This window comes from Corvus cornix, chromosome 4, assembly GCF_000738735.6.
Source record: "Corvus cornix cornix isolate S_Up_H32 chromosome 4, ASM73873v5, whole genome shotgun sequence".
In the NCBI taxonomy this organism is placed as follows: Eukaryota; Metazoa; Chordata; class Aves; order Passeriformes; family Corvidae; genus Corvus; species Corvus cornix.
Genome location: NC_046334.1, coordinates 47,520,570 through 47,536,094, shown reverse-complemented (window position 1 = coordinate 47,536,094; position 15,525 = coordinate 47,520,570). Strand labels below are relative to the sequence as shown.

Sequence of the window (15,525 nt, the reverse complement as noted above, 5' to 3'; positions counted from 1 at the left end):
CCATATTCTGTATGAAAAAACTCATTTGCTCTGTAAATACAAATTCTATATTTCCAGTTTATAGCAATACTCCATTCAAAAAAGTACCATTATTTAACACCACTGCAAAGGCATATGAAGTGATATACCAGTTTGTCTAATGTAACAATTGAGTTGAAAGTTAGTGGGGTTCTTAATAGGTTTACAGGTTATTTCTCCCTATAAACATCAACCTTGTCTCACTTGTGATACAGTGTTTTGACTCCAGTTACATGTTTGAATGGGCCATCACTAAAAAACATTAATTCCTATCACTCTTGACAGCATCTATCAGTCTGTAGAAACACTTTTAGTAGAACATTCTCTTCCTTCTTTAGACTACAGTGCATTATGAAGTCAAGACATTGTTCTATAAATGCTGCTTTTAGAATGTTTTTATCCTATTTCTTTGTTAGGAAACGTATTTCCATTTAGATTCCTACACTTTGTCTTCCACAGAAGATTTTCTGTTATTTTCACTGTAGCATCTCATTCAAGCTGCATTTTGATGAGGGCAATTTTAATATCTTGTGATCATTTTGCTTTTGTAATCCATTCTCATGATGGCAATGGCAGAAAGGAAAAAAGAGCACTAAATATGAAATTACAGTAACAGAATCTAAGCCTTACTCATAGCAAGCTTCCACTGATGACACAGATACCTCATAACAAGACATTTGAAAATCTCACACTCCAAATCAATTTATTTTACAAGTATTCTATAAAGTGTGAGTTCAAGTACTTACACTACTGTCCACTGGAAGATAAACCTGATCTGGATGTAGACTAAGGACTTGAGTGTATTACTCAGAGCAAGATCTTTCCAGTTTGCTCCCTCAAGCAGGTAGAATCCCTAGAGCTGAGCAGTCATTTGCTACAGGTGACAATGCCACCTTTCAGATTATATATTCCAAGTTTCTCTTCAGAGTCCAAGGATTCATATAACAACATTCTTCATACATCAGTAGCAAAATTTCCTGTGAATTTAAATTATTTCCTTATTTCTGCAACAGCATGGAGCATACCCCAAGGAACTAAAAAGCCCTATTCTAGTGAGAGCTATTAAAAGAGCAAGTACAAGAAAAAGTAAAAAAAGAAATAATTACCAAATACAGTTCTAGCAGGAACAGATTCCTTATTTATCCAAAATGAAACTTGAGAGAGGATCACGGTCATAATGCATGGGATATAGGTCTGAATCATAAAATAACCCATTTTCCGTCTGAGGTGGAAATAAACTGTCATAACAATATATTCACCTAAAAAAAAAGAAAATATTTCTCTGTGTATGAAATCTGTGTTGCAGAATAAATGTTTCAGACTCTCAACTAGGATTGTTTAAGGTGATGTTATTCATATTACTTAACATGTACACAAAGATATCTTCTTTAGAACAAGAATGAATGAAAGGTTTTTTTAAACAATCCTAGAAACAGTAGGTCCTTACAGTGCCATCCAGGAGCTGATATCAAAAATACTATAATACAGCTAATACTGGATTACAATTTACAGTATAGACATGGTTTTAAAAATCTTTTTGACAGCTGTTGAAGAAGAGAATCCCAAGACACAAATTATCTACCTACCATAGTATCCATAACATTGTGGTACCTACCTGCTGAATAAAACAATAAGAACAATGATACGCATCAAACGTTATGCAAGCATCTCAGCTTTTTGCTAGGTTTATAAGTCAGCCCTGCTATGATAATGAAACAAATGCAAAAATCATTGAGAAGGATTAAAAATACTCTAAATTTATCTAAAATGTCATCATTCGTATTAAGCAAACAGACCAAAAAAGCAGTTTTACCATAAACTCAATAAACTGTCTAAATAAAGCACTACAGAATGAGCCTTTAGGGACAGCAAGGACATTTTTTTGTTAACTCATAATAATCTAGATGCTGAAAAGTAAATTTCTAGTGAATTGCAAAATGCCATTTTATCTATGAGTAAAAACATCCACAGAGCAATACATCAAATATATTTGCTTTGTTAGTTTCATTTTGACTATCTCACAACACCCAAACCTGCTGATGCTTAGAAAATTATTCCAAATTTTAAAAATATTTTGGGAATATGCTTGTTTATCACCACACTGCTCATCAGTGATACTTCACTCATTTTGGATGCCTGTAGTTGCCATTTGCCTTATTTCTTACAGCACAAATCAGCAGAAGTATCTATTGTGACTAATGTATTTGTGCCTACCCTTATCTGACTAGAGGGTTTTTATGATTTTAATGACCCATTCTGTATGCTGTTCTTCTATCCTGGGCTGTTTGCACTCCCAAACAAAGGAAGTCTTTTGCACATAACGTGGAGACAGTGCTGAGAAATTACTTCCTCACCCAGGCATCCTCTTGACTCTTCAAACTGCATTTTAAGCAGTGATTAAATGCTCATTTTGTCCCTTGGAGTAATGATCTCATTCCAGCTTTCTGAAAGACTGTCGCAATCTACTGTAATGAATCTTCAAATGTAAATCTCAAGGACAGAAACCTAATTCAGATTTACACTATCAGCCCTTAACACATACCCTATGACATTCTGTAGAATAACTTACAGGAAGAAAAAGGAAAAAAGTTTTGGGCAATGTTACAGGTTAGTTTTACCTCAAGTTGATTTTTACTGATGAGATTCCTACCTGTAATAGATTTAATAGTTTCAGAGGATACTGTATGCCCAAGCAGGTCATACTGAACTAAACTGGAAGACTCCTCAGGAACTTCCACTGACTTCTCAGGTCCTTTTGTCCAGGTATAAATCATTTCACTCTTTGGATAAGCATCTACAACACAGCATCAGTTTGCATAAATAGAAAACTTTTTCTCATGCCTTACTAAGAAGCCAAGCCAAACCTACTGAAACCAAACAGTAAAACACACATGAACAATTTCAGAAGATACCCTTCATGTTAAGTTACCCCCAAAAAGCCACCCTCGGAGTAGAATAAATAAGATCATAATAAATATGTCAAGTGTCACACATAAATTCACTTCACATATGAATGTGAAGACTAAACACAAATCCCTTCTGGATCAGCCCTTACTGGGCATGCAAAGTTTGTCTTTATTTTAGCAATTTCTAACTGAAATTTTACTGTTAAAATATACTAATCTGAAAAAAAAGAGGAGGGAGGATATATTTGGGAGGATATATTTGAAGATTGGATGCACATTTCTTTATAGAAAAGAATGACTGCACTAAAAACTACAATATTTTAAACTTCTGTTTAAAATATTTGCCAGAAACCAGAGGTCAGTAAAAAATTCACAACAGCCCCAAAATAAGCACACACAAAGAAACATTTTACATTTAATGCAAAAGACATATCTTAGGGCTAGCATTCAATCCCTACACAGTCCAAACTCCTGTTAAAATTGAATCAAATCAGTCTTACATTTGAAATGGCTACATGTTATTTCAAGTTTCGCTGTGGGAAGTATCAGACTAGGGTTCAGCACAATTCCTGCTGACTGGTGATTCTGTCTGAAGAGCTATGACTGTGGATGAGCTCCCACTATCAAAGCAGCCCTATCATACAGCTGATACCAAAGACAAATCTTGCCGCACCTGGTCTCCAGTCTCACTGTGGCAGGGATGAAAAATCATATCAGAGCAGTGTCTTTAATACCCCTGTTCAGGTTGACTACCCACCTGTATAAGCTAAATTTATGCTATGGAAAATCTCTGAGGGTTCTCCAGCCATTTCTGACTTCAGAGCTCTGGGGTCAAGGAAAACAGATTAATGTCCAGCCATCAGAGGGTCTAAAGCAGAGAAGTCAGTGACCAAGAAGGCTTAAAAGAATGACAAGATAGTTAATGGAGTGCACCAATCATCTCCAGGGGGTCTCAGAGGTCTCTGCTTTGGATTCACATCAGGGAAACACAACTACCCTCTCTTGTTTGTTATGCAGATGTCCCAAACTGTTCCTTCTATCCAAGGTTTGTACATTTTTCAAAAATCTACATCTGACTTCAAAGCAGAAAAGGAGAGTCATCTGCACTAAGATTCTTCTCACCAGTTAAAAAGTTATCTAGTCTGAACTTGCCATGCAGACTCCTCTTACAGGCCAGCAGAACAACAATTACAACTACAGGTTACATCTCTGCACATAACCTACACCTCTTTCTTAAGATGCCAATGTGCTTCCACTACCTGTAGAGAAAGTCAGCTAACCTGCTGCCCTAGGTGTCTTTTACCTTGCTGGTTTAAGCCAAGTTTGTCTTCTCTAGAGAATCTCTCACTTCACTGAGTATCCAATTCCTCCCCAAGAACCAAGAAAAACTATGTATTTCAAGCAACCATGTACCCAGAATAGTGGGGTTTAATGTAACAGCTGAATCACCGCCTGCTTTTTAGTTCTCTGGGTTTAATTTTCGCGGTCCTAAATGGAAGTCCCAAGGAACTTAACAGGAGTTTTGTCTGCATAGGGATTGCATATCAAGACATATCTGTATATATTCAGAAAGTCTAGTAATTGCTCAAAATTTACGTCTACTATTTAAATTCTGTAGTTACAAGAAATTTCATAATTGCAACTTACAACTCCCAAATTTGAGAGGACAAGCATGACCATCCATGGGAAAATCCACTAATCTCATGGGACACTCTGCACTTATTGTAAGCCTATAATGGAACAAATTAAATAGTCTCTGGTTGCCATTTTGTCTAGGCAGTACAACTTTTGCATACAGTAATTGTAAGAAGTCAAACAAACACATTAGATACCTCATTGTGTACAGGATGGTGCCATTTCTCATTATTCTGAAGAGTTTATTTGGGGCTGTCATATTATGTGCAACAGACTTTTTCCCATTCCTGAAGAAAGTGTCAGGAGTCCATACCTTCGAAACCATCAAGTTGTTTAGTCTTAAAATTTCAATAGGGCCATCATATTTTAATCTTTTATCTACCCATGTCTGACGAAAGAAGACATCCATTGTATATTCCTGTATTAAATTGCAGAAAAACAAAGATCACATTTGCATGTGTGTTTCCTGTAAAAGAAGAAATCCCTCAGGACCAAAGAAACCATTAGAAAAGAAAATCCTAAGTCCACTACACAAACATCTTTCCACCAATTAAACTGTCTTGTCTGCTTCTTAATAGCTTAATTTCTTACATTAGTAAACAATACTGCTACACATTTAATCATTAAGGAATAATTAACCTAATTAGGTTGCAGGAAGCAAGCAACAGAATTTGAAGTCAAGCATATAACTGGAAACAAAATGTTCTCTGACAAGAATTGTCAACAGGTTTTTAAAGAAAATACATCCATAGATTGGCTGCTGCTAGCTAAATTGAAAATACCAGGACAAATAATTAGTTCCATTTAAAAGTTAGAAAAGCAAACTTAACTTCGTCTCAAGGAAAGTAAGCTTTTAACTGAGAAAAGCGAAGTAAGTCCTTTGCCATGCCCACAAAACACGGATAATAAATTATACAGAGATTTGCATATATACACATATATTTTTTAAAGTATGTAACTATCCCATTAACTTTCTCAGAAAAGCCACTCAGATGTTCCAAAGAAAACATGCAAACAACTGCAGAACTGCAGACACAGGCACATCATAAGAAATCATATGTGAATGAAAGGATGAAAGAATGCATTTCTCATTTTGGGAAGCTAAAGTATTTCACAAAATAAACTATCGTGTGACATTGAAAAAGGTCACATGGGAAGCTTTAAGTCCTTTCTAACTTACAGTTTTGATTTTGTTGTTAAGTTTTCTGACTTAATTTCAAATTCTTCTGCATAATGTTTTCATTTAAATTACTTGTAAGGCCGTATCTATTTGCATTGGCAAGGAGGCATGTCTACTAATGCAATGCATTTTAGGATTATATCTGTCTTCTTTTCCATGACTGTATCCTCCACTGTGGTTTACAGTTAATCCATGAAAAGTGTCTCCTCTAGTGTCATTTCTTGCTGGTGACTTCATAGCTCAAAAGTAGCAGTTTCTGTTATTAGCTTCTACATGACAGATTTTGTAATATAAGATTTCAACCATTTTCATTACAAAATGGAAATGGGTACAAAAGCAACTAAAAAGACATTCTGATCATCCCCTGTACTGAGACCAAATCACACTTCACTGTTGCAGCAAGTTTTAAGAGTGCAGCCACATTCAGATTACATTGGGTCACTAATGTATATATTAACTAGAGAGTATTCCAGAAACAATTCCTGTATTGCTAAATAGCCTCCTAAAAAATCCCTAATGAAGAAAGGGGAAATATCTGCTGTAAAGTTCCTCACCTGTCTTCAGTCCATGTTCTCACTTTTGCCTGCTCCAATATAACTAATAACTTCCCATGAAAATGAAACCTGAGAGAGGTCATGCAGCCCTCATTGATTTGAGGCACATATCACTAGATTTCCTTGGCACCACATTCTTGTAGCCCTTGTCACTCTGATAAGCATAATACTGCACACGATAACCAATGAAGGGGCTTGTCAACGTGAGACTGCTGTCACGAATGTAGCCTTTATAAAAATACCTTGCTATCACATACCTTTCCACATAATAGAAGTAAATCAGGTGCACCATAAAGTGAACTACGGCACTATATGGGAAGACAATTACTACCCTGAAATGGCTTTTTCCATGAAGAATTTCAGTTCAGCACATATGGCTGGTGTTATTTCCATGGGATTTCTTGAATATGTTATAAAAAGATCAACTGCTGTATGATTTAAGGGTATATCACTGTATTTTAGAAGTTGATGAGAGTTTTGCTGGATTTGACCTTGAAAGCAAAAGCCATTCAGGCACAAATAACAGAACATGCAAATGTAATATTTCTCCTCTGTTACTATTTCATGCATGTCACGCATATGTTTAACTTCTGCAGATACTTATGAAAACTCTTATCAAACATTTGCTGAAAGTGATGCTTAAAGAAGCACAAAGATCAGCAAAGGGCATTCATCTGAAATGAAAACATCAACAAGTATTTGTGAAGTGATGCCATTATTATTCACCTGAGAATAACACAAGTTTCAGAAACGAAAAGCAATTTCAAAGATATTGCACATCTTCCCCACAACAGAGTGACTTAGACACTCCCTGCAAGGCCGGATTCTGCCTCTGTGCTGTGAAAATCTGTTTTAAATCCTATGAAGTGAATTTCTTAAGCCAGCCAAAACCCACTGAAAGTGTGACCAGAATCAGGCCTGATGTATCTAATTATAACCTGTAAATTAAGCTGTTACTAATCTTGCCTAATTTGCATGATTGACAGAACAGTACAGATGAAGCATCCACTCCTACTGCAGCTAATGGTTTCTCAGAACCAGGAAATGGCATTTTAATCCCAGAAATACATACCATTTCTACATCAGAAACAGGTCCAAAACTGGTGACATATATATCTGTTTTGACTTCAGTAACAGGACCTAATGTATGAAAAGGAAGTGAGCAAGAAAATTTGAATTTTGCAGGTCAACAATTCCCATAAATGATCCTGGCGTGTGAACAGTTACAGCTTTCAGGGTTCTGTGGATGAGCAAGAGCAAAACGCAAACAGAGGTCAATTCAGATAAGTCTCAAATAAGAAGCACTGCTCAATCACCTTTACCACATAAGTTAATCAAAAGCAGCATTTCCATGCAAATCCCCATTCAGAAAACCAATGTTGACTCAACAGCTAAGAAAATTGATGCCAAAAACTTAAAAGGCTCACTAAAAACACCATTCTACTTAACAGCAAGCACTGAATCTAAGAAAACCCCATTCCTCAAAGCGTTTATTAGTAATATTTGGACCTACTGGTAATAACTGGACTACAGACATTAGCATGCCATGCACTGAGAAATTTAGTATTGCAGGATCAAGAACTAAATCCATATCCTGAGATGTATTTAAGTGCTTTAATACTAATATCCAAAATAAAAGTTGGAGGTCTAAGCATTTTTGAGGGTTTGAACCAAGATCCGCATTCTGCTACAAAGCCTGTCTTGAAAGAACTAATGATACTTAGGACACTGTTAAAAACAGTGCACTGAGTGGAGGTTTTGCACTCACACAGCTGTGCACAGCAAATCAACCACCAGAGAAAACAGTTTCATTTTAATGTATAATTTCCTTTACTACCTTGAAATTTTAGATGGGCAACCACTCTACAGCACACTCTACACTTCCTCTTAAACCAAAGAATACATGCACTAATTTCACTGGGATTTAGGTCTCTTCCTAATGTAAAGGGCTAGAAAGTTGCTAATAATTATCAGCTGATAATTACGATGATTCTGTCATCAAAGCATTAGCTAACAGTTTAATTCAGGTAATTAACTCACATCATAAATTTTTTTAAAATCTACTGAAGGTCTTACCAAACAGTATCTGTTTGAAAAAACATGCATGATCTACAAATTCACAACCAGCTTCTAAACCCCTACAACTCAAATTACTAAAGAGGATAAGAGGCTCAAGTCTGATAATTCAGGCTTTATCATAGTATTTGCAATCCAAAACTGAAAGGAGGAAAGACTCAACAGAGTTAGCAGCAGAAGAATATGCCCCACTTGAAAAGAAAAAAAAATTTAAAACATCATTCTTCACAAATGTCACTTTGAATCAAATGGTAAAGATAAAAAAATAAGTAAGCAATGGGAAAACAGGGAACCTGAACTTATGGCATCTAGAATGAGTCTCAAGCTGTGAAAAAAAAGTGAAAGAAAACCATGTAAAATTATTTTACTACAGAATCTGCAAATTATTTAGAGAAGAATAGCTAAGAATTTTTCCGCTAAATGTCAAAAAGATTACTTTACTGGAAGCTAAGTTCCACAGAAGGGCATTTTTTCAAAATAATTCTAAAGAAATTCCACTGTACAACAGTTGGTAGCTCAGAGGTCCCTGGAAAGTTGCATAGTTTGCATGTTTGTCTTGAAAAGGTTTTAAGAAGCAACTCCCAAGTTCCAGATAACACACTTTCAGACCATGTCATTTGTTTTGCAATGGGTTGCTCTCTAAACATGTCAAATGGAAGCTGCTCCCTTTTCTACAAATAACAAAGTGTTCGTCGGTCAAGGAAATCCATGAGTGTTTAGATCACTCATTTAACTGACAACATAGTCCAATGACATTTCCTGAAGATATTATTTTCTGGAGAGCAGAAGAGCTCCAAGAGATTAGAAGTGAAGACATTTATCTACAGTGCTAGAAGACAGGAGAGAAAAGCCCAGTCATACTTGTATGTAGGAATAGAAGAGATTCAATTACAACTGATCTCCCATAAACACACTATTACAGTTTATCAAGGGTTGGTTTAAATATATAAATATTTATTTCATTTGAACTTGAAATATTTCTGAAATCAGTTCTACAGAAATGAAAAAATCATTTTCCCACATAGCTTTAGTAAGGAAAATACAGGAATTAGTCTTTGTTACTCAATAGTAAGAGAATACTGAATATTGCACTCAGTTCCTGCAAGAATCCCTTTCAGGAACAGAGGCCAGTATTCAGTATTCCCTTATTATTGAGTAACAGAGACAAGTCCCTGAATTCTGTTCAGGAACTGCTTTACTTGTTAGTTCTAAGAAACTAAATAGGAATAGTCCTTAAATAAACCCCAAACCTTTAAATGTTTTTCCTCTGATGCTATATTCTTTTCTTTAGCTCACAGAACACTGTAATTTTACAATCATATCAAATTGAGCAAAGGGACAGATTTTTCCCACAGGCATGAGCTGCTTTACCTCAGACATTGATTTCTTCTGTTTTATTAAATCATTACAGCTTCATGGACAATAGCCATTCAGAGGCTTCTGCAACTTTGTTTTTTCGGAGTTTCTCAGAAAGAAGGGGTAAGCTAAGATCAAGAAGCTAATCTCCAAATCAGCAAGTCTACAACTTAATGCTATTAGAAATACTATAGCAGCAGCACAAGAAAACAAACATAAAACTATGTTTGAGTTCACTCTCCAGGAACTGCTATTCTGTTTTCAAATATTTATTAGTATGAGCCATGAGAAAGAAGGAAGTAGGAACTCTCCAACAATTATGAGGCCACAAAATAGTGTCTACTTCTAGATGCTAGTCCAACATTGATGGCAGAAGAGTGACAAAACAGATGTAAAAATCACATCTTATTGAACTAGAAAATGGCAGATGAATGCGGATCTAGAAATACTTTAGATATCATAACAGTTATCCAGCTAGTACGGACATACAAATCCTTGCTTTGCAGCCAAAACCTTGGTCAAACAGTTCAGTGTCTGGTATGAGCAAAGAAAGTGAAGTTGATTATCTCCTTAATGCTTTCTCTCCAATTGCAGCCCTTTCATACTCCACATCTTCCACCTACATTGGCCTTAACAGTTGTGAAATGACAAATCTTGGATTTTCCAGCACATCCCAGTACTTAATGCCAACCCAGGAGTATCTATGGCGACACCAATACCTATCTCTTGTTCTTGTTCTAGGAGAAAACATAACTCCAGTTGGTAACAATAGCGGGGGTATAAATAGTGAGTCATGCTGCTGCTTCTTTTTTAAACTATTATTAATCGTGGGAATTCCTGTCAACGAGGAGGTGATCTGTAGTCACCTAACCTACTTTTACTGGTGATTTAAGCAGCCCTCCAAAACGAATGTGTTGCACCACTTAATCAACTCAGGCTCTGCAAGCAGAAGATCCTATTAGAATCCTTAACGCTCTATTACTGGCAATAAAATGCAGTGAGTTGTAAGAAGGCCTATTAACTTTAAATATGACCATTCGGGTTTACCCCTCAATGGATCTTCACAAAGTATCTATCCACCATAAATCTTCAGGAATGCTGAAGAACTATTTATATCATACTGGTGTGTATTTTTATGTCAATGAAATAGGAGGAGAGTCCTACACACTGCAGTGGGAACAGTTAAGTCTGAATCACTGCTTGCAAGATAATATACTTTAAAGAAGCTCAGGCAGGATTAAAAGCAACCCCTGCAAAAAGCCAGAATAGTTCAGTGTTATAGATGTTACATGTGGGCTGAAGAAGTGATGCCAGGCCCTAGTCCTGGGAAGAGGAACATAAGAGAGCTCTCCCATGCATTTTATGTCAACATATGGGTTGAACTGCAGCACAGCTCCCAGTGAAAGACTTCGGGCTCCATTATCCCTGCGTCTCCATAGGCAACTGTCACTGCAGAGATCTCCGCTGTATGTAAACACTCAAATCCTGCACAGGCTTTCTGTATATTGCAAATTTTGCCATCAAGGGTCCCACAACTAATCAGAAACATTAACAAACAAGTCTGTACAACAGTTTCAACATACAAAGTACAATTTAAATGCTGTGCAGTTATTGCTGCTATTATGAGCTCAATCCCTGGATATAATATATAAACCACATAAAATCCTATTACATCAGTTCCTACGGCTACATTATAAAAAAAAAAAAAAAAAAAAAAAAGTAGTTGCTACAGATTTCTTTTAAATATAACTACATGTGAAAGATTTGGTGCTCTTTCCAAATTCTTGCTGCCTGAATAGGGTTGACATTTTTTAAGTGAGGGAAAAAAAGAAAAAAAAACCCCAGCATATGAAACATGTTCTCTTGTTTCATTCTATCAGAAAGAACAGCTAAGGACACCTGCTATATGTAAGAATTCTGTCCAGAAGCCAGAACTAGGTAGGGCATTTTTAAAAAATTAATGCAGGATTCAAGCACTTGGGCTACATTCTCTACCAAAAGACAATGCAACGAACACAGCACCACACAATAACCTTTGCCTCTATGTATGTTCATCCATCAGCATGTCTGAACCTGAAAAGGGAAAAGTATACCTCAGAAATTAGGAGATTACTGTTTCTTTGCCTATTTATCAGCAAATCATCTCTGCTGAGACAGCCAATAAGCCTGATACCAGTGCCAGTTTTCATGATGTGGACACCTGTCTACTAAGAACTGGACTAAGAATATCAGCTAATTTTATACAGATCACTGAACAACAGACAGATGGTAATGACTTCAAGCATTACTAACAGGCCAAATTCAAATCTGTCACCTACAGGTATCTAACACCATATCCTGTTAAGCTTTGAGTCATCAACTCTCACCAGCTGAGAAAGAATGGACAACTGCCGGAAAAAAAAAAATTACCCGCTTCACTTTCCAGTGCTCACTTCAAGTTCATTTGCAATCTAAATAGTAAAGACAAATTATAATATCTATTATGCTGAGTAATGGAACCTTTAAGGTACGCTTGAGTTCCTAGTAAGAGCAAATAATCATGTAGATATTTTTGTTTTCTCTAAAAACAGAAAATTGCCTTTGCTCTTCAAATGTATTCTGTGTTTATTTTCTGACTAAAGTCCTGCATAGACAGGAAATGAAACTCTTCAGAAATGCTGTTCATCAGCTGAACACACAGACTAGATGGGGCAGAGAATCCTTCTCCTACCCTTCCTCAGGGAGACAATGGCCAGCATATTTATTTCCACCAAGTACTCAGCTGCACTTCCCCAGTTACAAGATCATTAGAAAGAATACAAAAGGAGGAAGAAGAGAAAAAGGGAAATGAATGGACACAGTCCTGTTCCTTCTGTTCAGGAGTCAGCAGTGTATGTGGCAATTTCCAAAGAGAAAGCCACAGAGCTAACACCAGTAGTTGATAGTGAGATTCAAAACTTATGCCAGATTCCACCTGACACAAATGAACAGAACTCAGGAAGGGAGAGGGCTCCAGCTGTCACCAAATGATGGCAACCACACGACCACACGCCAGTAACGGGCTGTGGGCGATGCCAGCAGCTTGTGGTCAGGGGGTTTCAACAGTCAACCTAAGAACCTTGGGCAGGAGGCAAGTCATACACCACTTTCTTTCTTCAGTCTGGCCATACAATTGGCCATTAAGAGCAAGACACCAGAGATTAGATGTTCTCTGAAAGGCACAGTTCATTGAAATTAGCAGATACATGGCAGCACACAGTGCTGTCACCCTCACCAGCTTCAGTCTTCTTATTCCTTCCAACATCCGAAAGTCCAGGTTTAAGTGTGACTAGTTACTGTATCATGAAAATTTCAAAGACACAATTACACTTTTTAAAGTTACCATCCAATACAGGTTTGAATCAGCCCTTGCAGGCCCTCGCTAACATCAAGAGTTGCTCAGGTAAAGTCTGAAACCATGCAAGGGTTTCAAATGGCAAATCAGACATAGGCCTTTTACTTCAAGGGAATAATGCTCCTTTCAAAGACTTTGGGCTTCTACTGTCACTTTGAAACTAATCACCAGAAAAGTAATAAGGTGATTTTCAGAGAAAATACAGCTTTCTATCATTTTTCTTCATGTAATACACAAAATTTTTTAAATCAGATGAAAACTGGAGACAGGGTTTTACTTCAGACTTTTACGGCTGAATCAAAATAGTACTAAGGTAGCACTTTTGAAGTTTTCCAGCAGATGATGATTTTAATTAATGACACTACAAGCAGCCTCTGTAAAAACACTGTGTTTATAGAGTGGTCTTGACCAGGAAACCCACTTGGATTATAAACTGCATGCTGAAATTCAGGATATGTCAAAACAGAGCATACAGTGTAGGGAATGAACTAACTTCATTTCCATCACACTATTTTCAAACATCATACAGCATTACTTTACTCATTAGTCCCTAAATACCTTCCATCTACTCAAATTCAAAACGCTTATGCATTTAAAGTCTTCCTGACAGCAGCTGCAGGTTTTTTTTTCCTTTCATACATGAAACTGCCCATCCTGCTTTACTTCATTCAATTTCTAGGTGACATTTCTTTGCTTCGCTCTTTAGACTTTCCCCCCTGCCCCAACTTAATGGGAACTTTCACATAAATGGTCTCTACTAACCTTTTTAATAAACTCTTCTGGTTTTGTTTATCACATTACCAAGCCTCACAGTGCCTAGTAAGGTGAAAGTAACTTTTATAGTTTATAAAATTCATTTAATAAAGTGATTTTATAATGCAAGGTGTCAATCCAATGACATGGGGAACTTCATTCTGCTATTAACCCTCAACATATGCCATGCTCCTGCACAAGCACCACCAAGAGAAGCTTCCACATACTCTCCTGGGGTTCACAACTCTCCTGGGAGACCATATCCACATTTGTAAGCATGATGAGGGTTTAACTTCTCCTTCATAACTACCAAAAATTGTGTAAATTAACCATAGTATGGAGACTTTTGATCCAGTTGTAGGAAATTTCCAAAATCAAATATTTTCTACTTCACTCTGCATGTGAATTATCTTCATGTATTTTTATTTGTGGTAACTCTGGAATATGCCGGTAAAATTCAGAATTTGGCTACCTCCCCAAGCCTGATTTTAAACATAATTTGTGCCAGAATTAGAAACATTTTCATCAATTTGAAGTTTAAAATCAGTTAGTCCTCTGTGAGGCCTTTTGTTCTTAAAATAAAACCTTCATTTCATTTCAGGCCATGTGAAAACTAGATGGTGAATCAGCTTCAAGAAGAAAACAAAAATAAGTATTCCGCTGTTCATCAGAAAGGGATGTAGCTTTAACGTTACCAAAACACACTATGCTTTCCATCTCTAAATACTCCCATCCCCTCTGACATTTTGTTTGCAATGGTATAAACTAGCGAGTGACCCACTTTTAAGATACAAATCCCATTCGTCATAAAGATTTATCAGAAAAAAAAAACCAAAATATAGGTAAAAGTTGGTGTTGATATTCTATATTTCAATAAATAGTCTGTAGTTATTACTCTGAGCAACGTCAAAAAGTGAAATCTGATCAATTACAGAAATTTCTTTCTTTGGTTGGTTTTGTTGTTTGATTTTTTTTTTTTATCCAAAGTTTTTCTTCTCAAATCAGGTGTAGGTAATTTTTGCTGTAAGAAGCTAGCGAGGCAAGCATAATTTTTAAAAACAAAACATTTTTTCCTCATGTTTTACTTAAAAGTTCAAAATTCAGAGATGAGTGGTTTAAACATAAACCATAGACATGGTTATGAGGAAGGAAGAAGCAAAATAATATCCATTTTTTGAAATATTGACCCAGAAGTGTTTTCCCCAGGCTGAAATCTGAGAGTTTTTTCCTCTCTCTCTCTCATTTACTTCAATATTGCCAATATGAAAGTTCAAGAAGATACAATGAACTTTTTCTCCTTGACTGCATTTTTCTGAAAGTCTGCCACACTTACAGGGGAAAAATATCTACTCTTGCAAAACATCCTGCAAAGGACAACTGTATTAAAATAAAAATCAACATATATTACATATTTAGTAGTTGTTTAATTTTGGAAATCTGATAATGCTCATAAAGCATCTTTGCTAGATGACTAATTAGTTGGCATTCAACCTAAAACGATGCCAAACTTAGCACATCTCTTGTACGCGTGCAGAAGTGTCTGTAACCTCTCTGCAAAGACTAAATTGCAAAAGGCTATCAGTTCCCAATGACTCCTCCGGGTGTTAATAAATTTAGCTTCCTTCTCACTTAATGTGTAAGCTAACTTAAGAAGGCCTCATTTATTCCATACAC

General features: G+C 36.4%; 1 protein-coding gene across 1 annotated transcript in view; it reads right to left on the bottom strand.

The window, feature by feature from the left end:
- The window catches only part of GABRA4 (gamma-aminobutyric acid type A receptor subunit alpha4), a 49,004-nt gene that overhangs the window by 31,843 nt on the left and 1,636 nt on the right, over positions 1-15,525 (bottom strand). Inside the window, exons 3-7 of the mRNA XM_039550853.1 lie at positions 7,366-7,433; positions 4,757-4,977; positions 4,572-4,654; positions 2,669-2,812; positions 1,125-1,277 (exon numbers count right to left, since the gene is read on the bottom strand). Of these exons, the coding sequence (XP_039406787.1) occupies positions 1,125-1,277; positions 2,669-2,812; positions 4,572-4,654; positions 4,757-4,977; positions 7,366-7,433 (669 nt within the window). The remainder of the gene's footprint in view (positions 1-1,124; positions 1,278-2,668; positions 2,813-4,571; positions 4,655-4,756; positions 4,978-7,365; positions 7,434-15,525) is intronic.